We start from the raw sequence: 12,343 nt of genomic DNA, 5'->3' as shown, positions 1-12,343 counted from the left end.
ATGTAACAGGCCACCCCTTGAGTGATCGTCAGGTAACTGGAGAGGCTGCAAAACAAATATGGAGCTAATTAGTCTATATACCATTGACTAGTGTCTAGTATGAGGCTGCACACAAAATAAGTCAAGAAAACCAGAGTACACCCACTTACCAGCCAGCAAGTGATCCAGGCGAAACAAGGGGTTCTCAATTAGAAGGAGTTAACGTCACTCCTAACTCAGGCGGTGTCTCAATAAAGGCAATAATATTCCAGACAGGGCCAAATGCTAAAATGTCTCATTTAAGCTGACACAAACCTTTTGTCAGTTCAATAAAGATATTTAATCTTCGTGATAAAAAAAACAATGAGACAAGCACTGTCCTACAGGGATAAGGATAAAGGAATGGCAGGTCAGGATGGTGAATGCTACATGCCAAAAATGAGGGCACAATTGAAACTGGTGCAGCAAAAATATGAGACACGGAACTGGGCAGGACACAAAGAACAAACATTTACAATGCAACGGTTTCGCCTTTGGAAAAGTTAGAGCTATTGGCATTGTAAATGACAAAATTTGTATTTATGTGTTGGTTTTGAAAACAGATAAATAAATGGCATTGTCATTTACATTGCCAATAGCTTAATCTCTCACAAATGTGAGACCTATTGTACCCTACGGACGAGCTCAGCAGACAGCAATTACTACCACACACACACACCCAGAGCCACACACACACACCCAGAGCCACACACACACACACACAGAGCCCCACACACACAGAGCCCCACACACACACACACCCAGAGCCACACACACACACACCCAGAGCCACACACACACCCAGAGACACACACACACACACACACCTAGAGCCACACACACACACACCCACTCTCCCCGTGCCTAACAAAACAAGCCCCCACCGCTTCGTGGCACTCTACACTCTCTCTCTTGTATCAAATACTCCAGTTTAACCCTGTCCCGGTACGTCACTTTAGTGAACTCTCTGCACGAACTCATCTGACAGCGGCTCCTTACTGTAGTGAGGGTGGGGGCGTCCGTGTGGCTGTGCCCCCTGCTACGTCCCTTTGCAGCCGCGGTAAAGTAAATACGGCTAGCCACATGTAAACAAATGCGCACAGTCTGCACTAACTACTCTGCACACTCACTTTGCACTCTGCACAAACTAGTCTGCACACACTAGTCTGCACACACTACTCTGCACACTCACTACTCTGCACTCTGCACCCACACTCTGCACCCACACTCTGCACTCTGCACTCACACTATAATAATCCTTATGTCCTGCAAAAAATAAGCATGGCAGTGGCATGCATGATGAAAAGCACTGAACTGTGCAATCACTTAGGGGGAGGGACTGGACAGATGTTTCACCTTGAGCCCGCCCGTCAGCCCGCAGGTGCCGTGCCCTTTCCGAAAAGAGGTGTGAAGTGACAGCCCGGCCCTTGGCAGTCAGTGCACAGACAATGGCCAGGAAGGGGGACAATTAATGTCCCGGGCAGGGGTCCTTCCGTGGCTGCAGCAGAGGATAAAGGTCACGAGCGAAGAAAGGTCACCGCCGCGGTTGGAACGGGCCTTCGCACCTTGAACAATACACAGGCACTCCCGCTTACACTGTGAAGGGACGAGTGTAGCCTGCCTGTCCCCGCAAGGGCGGTTCTTTTGCACTAGTGAAATGATGTATTTGTCTCTGGTGGACGCTTGCATTGAACATGTCACGTGCAGTTTCACGATACTTGTGAAAGGAAGCCCAAAACTGAAAAAAGAAATGAGCGCAGCAAGTTTGAAACCTCTGCTACCTATAGTGCTCCGAAGCCACAAAACTTTGCCAAGAACTCTTACATGAACTACTACTAATTTGAGTTGTGTTCCTATTTCTACCTTCCTATTAATACATCTACGTATTTTAGAAGGATGCGAAGGCCTTTTTAAGAGGCCACCAAATTCCAATATTTCCTAAAAGAGTAAAACCAGACTATTTTAGAACTACGTGAATTTTGATTTATTTAGCGTACAGTCCTGGGGTAACATAAAAAAGGATTTTATTCAGAATCCGAAGTGTGAGTTAAAAGCGACAGACGCGGACGGAGAGACCTTCCATCGTTGTGTGCGCCCCGGAAGCTTTGGCTCTGGGGCCGGTCACCGTGAACCCCTTTCTCGTGAGATACTCTACGTGGTGGGAAATGCGGCAGCAGCTGTGTCAGATCTCCGAGTCACTGCAGCACGGCAAATACATAATATTACATCATATTTGTATGCTTTCGCTGGATACTGTGGGGGGTGGGGGTCATCTCTGAGAGGACCCTCAAAGTAAAACAAGGAAAGGCACGGACAGCGGGAGGGGGGGAAGGAAAGGCACGGACAGCGGGAGGGGGGCGGGAAAGGCACGGACAGCGGGAGGGGGGACGGGAAAGGCACGGACAGCGGGAGGGGGGACGGGAAAGGCACGGACAGCGGGAGGGGGGACGGGAAAGGCACGGACAGCGGGAGGGGGGGCGGGAACGGCAAACGGCAAGAAAGGCAAAGCAGAAGGCAAGAAAAAGCACTCACCTGGACTTCTTCCGGCAACGGTCGGCCTGCAATGACCAAAACAAACCTTCCCCCCCCCCCAAAAAAAAATAGGAACCGCCCACCACCGCAATGACGTTGTCAAAGGGGCAGGATGAGAAAAAATCGCCGGGAACGCCCACCAATCGCCTCGCACAATGACGGACGCCTCTCTCTTCCAATGGCTAGCCTCCATTTACGGAGCTAGCCAATGGAAGACAGAGGCGGAACAAAGCCCACATATTATTCTCATAAGATTTTGCCTGCGCCGAAAAGCTGCGCGGCGCAGCTTTCGACGAGGCGAAACCTAAAAAGGTGCAGGGACTGAAGCACCCCAAACAGCAAGATGGCTGTAGGACACGGCTGTAACTAGCCTCTGGACAGAAGAAGGGGAGCTAGATACCTGCGATGGAAGCACAGACAGAAATAACGGGAAGGGAAAAGGAAGACCCGGGCAAAAGGGTGGAAGGGAGAGAGCGAGGGCTCGCAGGGCTGGGTGCGAGAGTACCGCAAAGAATCTTTACAATACTACAGCAAGGAAGGTCTAATCTTGACACGACGAGGGAGTTCAAAACCGCACTCGAACGCCAGGAAGAAAAGGGTCCACCGGAGTTTGAGAAACACGGGAGCAAAGCTGAAAGCCAAGCGTTGATTTCTTCCAGCCACGTCATTTTACGTGCCTTAGGGACCGTGGGGAAAGTGTCATGTTTCCCAATCGTCTCACAAGGAATAAGGGGTCGTCTCTAAATTCTAGACTTCATAGTGTTTTTTGCGTGCTTCCTCATAATCCTGCCCCCTTGACTACACAAGTGGCTTGAATCTTGACATAGTGGAGATGTTTTACAGTCTCCTTTCATAGGGCTGGACTGGCTTGACTGCTGTTTAGGGCTACGCCACCATAACAAACTCACACTTGATACTTTGACCTCTGCCTAGGAAGGAGACTTGCTTAACCTTTTAGTGAAGAAGGCCTACAACCCAATACTCAGAAAGTAAGACAGCTTCAATGCCATGTGGCAACTGTAGCTTAAGACTCCAATACCTACAAAAGGGGCCAGGGCCATCTTGATGGTGCAATGAAGTCTCCAGAACTAGAATGATTTCTGTCACCAAAGAATCAGGGCACCTGCGAGCCTAGCACCCCTTTCATAAACTATTATAACTGATCCCAGCTGAAACATGCAGTCTAATACTGGGTGGGGAACAGTCTTCCAACGTAGTACTTTTATAAGCTTACTTGCACCATCTGCGAATAAGAGAGAGTGATCACCATGGGGGAAGGGGAATATCCGAGTGGAATGACTTATTACCCACACCACTAGAAAGGGTACTCTGTACAGTGTTGGATGACCATATCCAGTACTCGCTACCTGATTCTTACATTGATGAAACCCTTGCAGTGCATGCAAGGGAGATGGTTACGGAGGGGCTTCATACTAATAGTAGACATATAACATGGCACAAGGACTCCATGACTCATCCCAATCATGTAGCTGCTGGAAACAGGGGACATGAGGTTTATGACTTAAACCTCAAATGCTATAGCAAAGCAACGCATGCTAAAAGAAGATGGATATTAAGAGAAAAACAACAAAAATAGATCAGTGGGTACCAGGCCTGAAATTTACTGAGCTTGAGAAGCTGGTTCTAAACCACAGTGTTCAGTAGGGAAAAACAAGGAATTAGCAAGGTTGGCATATGTGCTAAGAAGTGGCGTTCCGCATATGATGCACATGTGTGGACATTACCGGCACTCAAATGTATGACATGAACAGTTATAGAAGTGGTTTCTGGTCCCACCAGTATGTCACAGGCTACTCAAAAAATTTTGAATTTGGAAAAGCCAGAATGAAACAGTATGGTTTGTATGTAAAAAGATAGAAACACTGACATTACTCTAGGTGAAATGTAATTATTTGTTTAGCTTGCCTCTGCCATTAGACACTGATCAACCTTGCAAATAAGTTTTGTTGGTGCTATAAAAGGGGCAGCCCATAGTGTAAGTATGTGTTATTTTTAAAAAGGGAATTTTTTCACAAAGACTAGGAGCTACAGTGTCTGCCCCGCCCCATCATATATAAAACTTCAAAAAATATTTTCAGCGAATACTGGTAGAAAATGTAATCTTTATTGAAAAAATATAAACAACAAACATGGTTTAAAATCCGTAGGATGTTTAAAAACTCTAGCTTCTGGTGAAGAATTTGGTGATATCCGATGAATGTTTAGAGGCAACAGAAAGTCTCTTGGCCTGGCTTCTTTCCTTTGCTTGCTTGGCCGTCCTCTTAAAAAAGAGAAAGTAAACAGTAATTTAGTATCTCAAATCAACAAAAGGATACACAAGAGATAACCTGACTCTTACTAAGAGTTGTTAATTTGCAAAGTAATACGCCAGTTTTAAATGAAACAAAATAGAATAAAACATTTTCAAATTGTAATATTTAGTCATTTTTCATTAGTGACATTACAATATTTTGAATACGCATGGCATTTATAATTACACCACATCTAGACCTCCTTTCTCCCTCCCTGTAACTAGGTGAGAGAAGGAGAATGATATCCTCATGACTGCGAGAGGCAGATGGGACGAGTCTGGGTGTGTCGACTCATGGTTCCAAAGAGCCCATGTGTACTAGAAGAAGTGAAGCCAGCATTTAATTAAAATGAATGACTATGAAATCAGGAGGAAGCTACTTCACTTGGGATGGTACCTTCATTGAGCTGACCCAATTTTCAACTTGCAGTCTCTTGGTTTGGAGGATTAAATTTGAATGAAGTGGTCCATGATCCTTTGATCCCCTCGCATAAAAGGAGACCTGAATTGTATTTGGGCTGCCCCCAGCGTTTATCTGAGGGACCTTGGAGTGGCCTATTGACTCTTTCCGGTCTGGGCTCGTTCAACAGACATTCTATGCCACTTTTTTTTTTACTGCACAACAGCGGCCTTGCATTTCTCAAATGGTGGTGGACAGAGTTAAGACACCGAAGGCTCAGAGCATCAAGGACGTCCTGAGTTCTCATAAATCTCAGTCTAACCCCCTGCCAGAGGCGGCTCCTCAGCTGAGCATCGCCCAGCTGCTTTTCAGCAATGTAAAAAAGGAAAAATAAAATAATAACACAATGTTATTATCATTCTATTTTTAGTTTTGTGGTGTGGGGCTGCTCTGCTCACAGAGCAGGGGGGGGGGGAGGGGGATAGGGGCGTGGTGGACACTCTAAGTGCCCATGACAATTTGCCCGGCCAAACGGTCATGCGCACTTTGCATGTTTTCCACCAGGCTGTAGTACAGCCTGGTGGAGAACATGAACATGCCCAGAGTCCCCGTCTCAGTGCCGAACAACTGCGCTCAGACCAATCACGGTGCTGCTGACAGCAGCGTCTTGATTGGCTTAGAGGAGACTGTGCGTTTCCTGCTTTCGTTCCGGCCAGACTCAAGATGCAGGAGAGACGACGACGATGAGAGACACAGTGATGAGGTACATTGTCATTTTTCTACAACTACCCCACTTCCTCCCGATCCACACCAGTCCCAACTGTCTGACTCTCTGACCAGTCTGGGTGCTCAGACTTAAACCCTGCAAGTAATAAGTGCTGAAAGACACACAAGATGGTCTTAATCTGACCAATCACATCAACCTCAAGGGCAGTGTTGATTTATTCATTTCCCTGGATGTTGAAGCATTATATACTAAAATTGCCCAAGATTCAACTATAGAAGTGATAGAGGAAATTATGAGATGTAGTGATTGGAATTCTCTGACACCAATACATTTCATTATTGAGTGAGCATCTATAACATTGACATATATATTTTTTTCCAATTTAGGGATACCTTATACCTACAAGGATAAGGGACAATGATGGGCAGATAGTTTTTTTCCCATCTTAGCTTGTACATGTCCCATTTTGAAGAAACCTTTATTTTATGTGATAATAACCCATACAGAAATAAAATCCCCCTGTGGCCCAGGTTTATTGACGACATTCTAATTGTATGGAGAGGAGAGCGTGTTTGTTTAATGGGTTAATTCCCTTTACCCATACCTAAGATTTTCTAAGAATGTTTCCGATAAGGAGTTGTCATTCCTGGATCTGACCATCACTATTGAGAATGGTGTGTTGAAAACGAAGACCCTCATAAAAAAGCTAGACCGTTACAGCTTTTTACATTACAACAGCCATCATCCAAGATCATTGAGAAATAATTTGTCATTCGGACAATTTTTAAGGATCAGAAGAAATTGTAGCAAAATGCAGGATTATGATCAACAAGCCGATACACTGGGGTAGAAACTGCTCAAAAGAAAACATCCCAACCATATTATTAATATGGCATGCAAGAGGCCAGGAATAACCAAAATGCATTACTGGAACAAAAGCCTCCAGAAATATCAAAAGCACTTACTTGTGTCACAACTCTCACTCCTAGTTCTAATAAAATAAGGAAGATTATTAACAAATGATGGAACATAATAAATAGTGGGTCACTGAACTTTGACCGCCCTCGGTTTGCCTTCAAATGCACCAGGAACCTAAGAGACAGCTCGGTTCATATCAGACCCAGACAAAAATTGCAGAAGAAGCACTGTGATTGGGGATTACCTCCTGTAACATGTCATTTTCTGTGTGGGCATTGTAATGTAAGTAGGTTGACAAAATGATGGAAAAAAGTAGAGCTTGAACAAACATACTAAATGTAACACGAAGAACTGTGTCAACATGATAACATGTCCCTGTCAATAAGAATATGTGGTTATGATGACGAGAGCGGTAAAAACACACATTAATGAACATAGGCGTGGGATTAGGTGCAATAAAATCACCACAAAACTAAGTGCACACTTTTTGGAGATGAATAATACCTAAAAAATGACATGGAGTCGTTTATTTTGGAATCCCTAAAACATAGTGACAATCTACAATCAATACCATGGGTATTCCGGTTGAAAGCTCACATTAATGGGTTCATTGATGATATCCCATGGAGTGAATTAGCATGCCTGGGGAATTAATCTCTACATCAGGTTTATGCAATGATAAATCTAACCTTTGGGATTCTTATAGTGCAACATACATATAACTCATAACCATTTCCAAATATATGAGCATCTTATTGTTAGGCTCCCTGTAATAACAATTGATAGCAGAGATTAGGAGTTGCGACATGACACACCAATAGGCATTTGTGCGGTATGTGAGGGGCAATTAGGCTGAGCACCATTCGGAATTGATAACTAGCAATAGATATTAACCTAATTTAAATAACGTGCAGTATAGATGCTCTTTACAGGGTACATTCAGCCACTTATGAGGGATTTTTTCAGCAACTAAGATTTGGATTAGGGATCCCTTTTAATACAGCGACTAACAGCCTTTTCACTTTCAATATGGCGTGTGAAAAGAGACACAAAAACAGTGGGGATGCCCGATGTGGTCACCGAGTCATGACGCTGTCATGGGTCACGCTTGCATAAGATCACGTAAGTGAGTGAGACATGGAACCAATGAGCTTAAATTCTACACGCCCGGTCCAAACCGGTATCTCCGGGACTGTAGAGATGGGGTAGGACCCGAGTGGTAGAAGTAAGTACAGCTGTGGGCAGTATATTCTGGTCTATTAGTATGGTGGAGACTTAAGACCATTATTTTCACACTCAGAGTATACCTACGAGTGGCCTAGTATCCTATGAGCCCCAAGGGGCATAAATCCAGCGGGAACTGGGTGAGAAATTGTGATGCCATCTTCTATTGCACTCTGATCGATCCGACTATTCACAGTGTGTTCACACAGTCCTGTGGATATGGAACACAAGTGTCTTACACATTTGAGACTGGAGTGAGTGTCTTATTTATGATGGGCTTTACACTGGTGTTGACATGGATCTTGTGGTACCAAATTTAAAAATGGAGTGATGAGTCAGGTTCCTGATCCATGATACATACCCTTCTTTTTTTAAATCAATATCTCAAATCATGATTTGAATGCTTGTATGTTTCAGGTAGGTTTTAGTGTTGGGAATCATCCATCTAAAATGAAAGAGGTATAACACTATACCCAAGTGAACACATACTTGGGTGATTATTTGTGTGGGTCCATATGGATTTGATTAGGGACCCACTATATATAGATTAGGTTTATTTGGTCTTGATGAATTGCGATAGTTCCGTGGAGTCTTAGCGGGGCAAGAAACATGTTGACCGATTAGGAGAGTATTGAGGAACATTACTCCCTAATATATATTCCAGTTTGTTTTTCATCCTTAACAGTGACCCCCATAATAAAATACTTACAAAGGGGTACCTTACTTAATTTAAAATTTAAATTCAACCAGTCTGCAGATTCAGCTAGCGAATAGCTCCTGAACTTCACCAAGTCTAGTTGACTTTTGCATGGGAAATAGAGAGAAAAAGATCTCTGGCAAAGAGCCCAGGTCCAGCGGTCCGTTGGGTATTGCAGCGCTGACCCAATGAGGGGCTAACCCGATGATGAAGCATGCCACCCTTCCAGGTGAGGAGGGCTATGGCTCAACAAGTAAAACACTCTCTCCAACTTTTCAAACACTAAGGTATACAAATGGTGATACCCTAGTTTTGGTTAGGAACAACACACTGTGTAGTTATACCTGCATTGTTACCATCAGTCAGAGCCACTACAAAAGACACTCAAATAATATCTGATCATGCACCCATTTCAATGTTGATGGGTGTTTATGCCCCCTGCACCATGCCTCCCATGGAAACAGAATAAGAACAAAATAGCATTCCACGATCCACTCTTAGGTCACACAAGAGAATTGGTAGACAATTATTCAAAGAAAATTAATCCTAGGGAATGTCCTGGTCAGCAGTGTAGGATGCAGCTAAGGCAGTGATAAGGGCAAAATGTATAAATCATATGATAGCTTTTATTAGATTGTCTAGAATAAAACTCTGGACTTAGATTTCTGAAACAGAGCAACTGTAAACAATAAATCCAGTGGTACGAAAAGAGTCTACAGAGAGTTTGGTAGAGCTAAAGGAGAGTTGAGAGACCTGCTGACCAAGGGGGAGGCCCAAATGTTATTGTATCTAAAACACACACAGTACGAAAAGAGTGACAAACCAGACAGGTTACTATCATATAACATTCAACAACATGTCCAGGAATTTCAAAAGGGCAGAAAGACACAGTGACAGACTACAGATGAAGGTGTCATGGACACTTTTGTGCAATTTTACACTACCATATATGGGGAAAAACTAAGATATAAGATAATCTGCAAGTTCCTTGCAAATGTTTAATAAAGTTGTTTAAAAAATCCCCCAAAACACAGCTCAGGTATTACTGCTTCATTGTGTCTGTTGTCATAAAATTAATTAATATGCAAACACCCATGGTTATGGATTTTGTTTTCTTGTCCTGTTTCTTGATGTAAGTCAGAAATTTAAGTACAAACAATTGCACCCTCACAACAATCTATTTTAGAGTCAATCATTTTTATTATGCAGGAATGCATTATGGTACACAGCCCAGCTGCCCACATCAACTTGCCGGCAGGGCGTAGACTTATTGGAATGACACAGCGTCTGGGCCTACATCCTGGAGGACGACCCCGCGTAGGCAAAAAAGAACTTGAGGAGCAGCCCCGCCTGTGCCATGACCCCCGCCTTTTATCAAGTAACAAACAAGAAAGAAGAAGAAAAAACAGAACCCCCCCCCAGCCCTCCTCCCCAAAGAACGACCCCCCTCCCAATCCCAGCCCGCCCCGCATCAGCTTCTATCTGCGCTGGTCACTCTCCAGGATCCACCTGCTCTTGCCAGGCAAAACTCAATCCACGGGCTTAACCCCCTCTGACTCTAAAGGAATGAGTTGCAAGATCTGTAGATAATTCGGGCAAGTTACTTCTCGGAGGTCTTTGGATAGGAGCTGTAAGAACTTGCCCCAGAGCTTAGCATATTCAGAAAGCTTCTCATCCATTACCAGTAAAAGTCGTTCCATTGCTAGAATGTGCCAGAGTCTTTGAAACCAGTCTCGGGGGTCAGGTACAGTCGGGGAACCCCAGCGCACTAGAAGAACCTGCCTCGCAGCTAACAAAGCCAGCGCAATCTGCCTACCCTTCAGCGAGCGCAGGGGAAAAAACTTAGGGTGGGGAAGACCCAACAGTGTATGCTCCGGCATCCGAGGGAATGTAATCTGAAACGCAGCATTCAACTCATCTAAGATCATGGTCCAATACCTCCCCAACTTCGGGCAGTGCCATAACAAGTGCGCCAGTGTCCCTGAAAGACCACACCCCCGCCAGCAGAGGCCCGACCTGGTGACGTCCCATGCTCTAACGCGCGGTGGAGTGTAATACCAATAGGCCGCTACCTTGTATGCCGATTCGGTGCCCGCCGTATTTGAGGCCGTGTGCTGTGTGTGATAGAAAACATGCTCTTTTCTCGTCAACGGACGCCCCAACTCCGTTTCCCAGCGGACTTGCGCGGACGTACGCTGCTTCCGAGGCTGGCTCAAAATCATCGCATATAGCTCCGAGATGAGTCTCCGGTCCTCTTTCTTGCAGACCAACCCTTTTTCAAATGCCGTCAAGAGCCGGGACATGGAGGCTGCATTGGCTGGTTGGGTCACCCAGTGTGCCACCTGTGAGTAGTGAAAAGCGTCAGCCATCGGCAGTTGGAAGAACTCCGTGAGTAGACGGGTGAACGGAATCAGGCCATCTAAGTCAAAGAGGGAACCCACCCTCTTACAGCCTTCCTCTCGCCAGTGATGGAAGACTGAGGACGCGCGGCCCGGAGGAAAATCCGGGTTATCAACGATAGGGGACATTGGGGAGGGGAACGTAGTCCACCCCTCGCGTTGCGCCAGCTGATCCCATGCCTTTACGGTCGTGGAAGTCACCGGGGAGGAATAAAGGCCCCAGGCTCTATGCTTGCGCGGCAACCACAAGTCCCGCCAAATATTACAACCTGCCACTGTCTGGTCCATAAAGTTCCAATGTTTACTAGACAGGGGCCTGTTCCATTCGACTATGTACCTAAGGCAAGATGCTTGAAAGTACGCTATCAGTAGGGGAAAGCCCAGCCCCCCTGCCGCCTTCAGGGTGATCGCTACGGACAATGCCCGCCGCAGCCGTTTATTGTTCCATAAGAACCTATTGAGGAGCCCCTGCAGCTTCCGTAGGGTGCCCTGCAGAGGACTCAAAGGTAGCATTTGAAAGAGGTATAATATGCGGGGGAGTACTGTTATTTTCAGAGCCGCCAACCTCCCATACCAGGCCAAATTAAGACGGGACTAGTCCGAGAGGGTTTTGGTAACCTGATCAACCAGCACTTTATAGTTCAGGGACACTGTTTTAGCAATAGAAGGGGCCAATCGGACACCGAAGTACGGAATGTCGGAGTGCGCCCATTGGAAAGCAAAGTCCTGCCTCAGATCCAGTACGTCTGCCTCAGGGATAGAAAGATTAAGAATTTGCGATTTAGAAAAGTTGACTTTAAAGCACGCTACCTTCTGGAACTCCAAGAGTTCCGTCGAGAGGCACCGCAAGGAGGAGTGAGGGTGGGTTAATGCAAGAATGTCATGGTATGCGTAAAGACTGATCTTATGAGGAGCAGCCCCAAATTTGATCCCGGTGAGATCTACGTTCGACCGAACGCACTGAGCAAACGGGGAGAGGGGGCACCCCTGTCGCGTTCCCCTAGTAATGGGGAAAAGGGCAGATCTGCAGCCATTTACACGCATGGCCGCCTTAGGGACTGCATAGAGGCACTGAACCCACTGCAGGAAATTATCCCCCACCCCGAACGCCTTCAAC

General features: G+C 45.6%; 1 protein-coding gene across 3 annotated transcripts in view; it reads right to left on the bottom strand.

The window, feature by feature from the left end:
- Positions 1-4,653: 4,653 nt before the first annotated feature.
- Positions 4,654-12,343, bottom strand: part of ZRANB3 (zinc finger RANBP2-type containing 3) — a 929,924-nt gene continuing 922,234 nt past the window's right edge. For all 3 annotated transcript variants that reach the window (XM_078681806.1, XM_078681805.1, XM_078681807.1), the window contains one exon: positions 4,654-4,831. In XM_078681806.1, the coding sequence (XP_078537932.1) occupies positions 4,733-4,831 (99 nt within the window). In that variant the 3' untranslated portion in view covers positions 4,654-4,732. The remainder of the gene's footprint in view (positions 4,832-12,343) is intronic.

Source organism: Lissotriton helveticus, chromosome 3_1, assembly GCF_964261635.1.
Source record: "Lissotriton helveticus chromosome 3_1, aLisHel1.1, whole genome shotgun sequence".
Classification (NCBI taxonomy): domain Eukaryota; kingdom Metazoa; phylum Chordata; class Amphibia; order Caudata; family Salamandridae; genus Lissotriton; species Lissotriton helveticus.
Note: the sequence above shows the minus strand (reverse complement) of the source record. Positions and strands in the feature narration are given on the sequence as shown.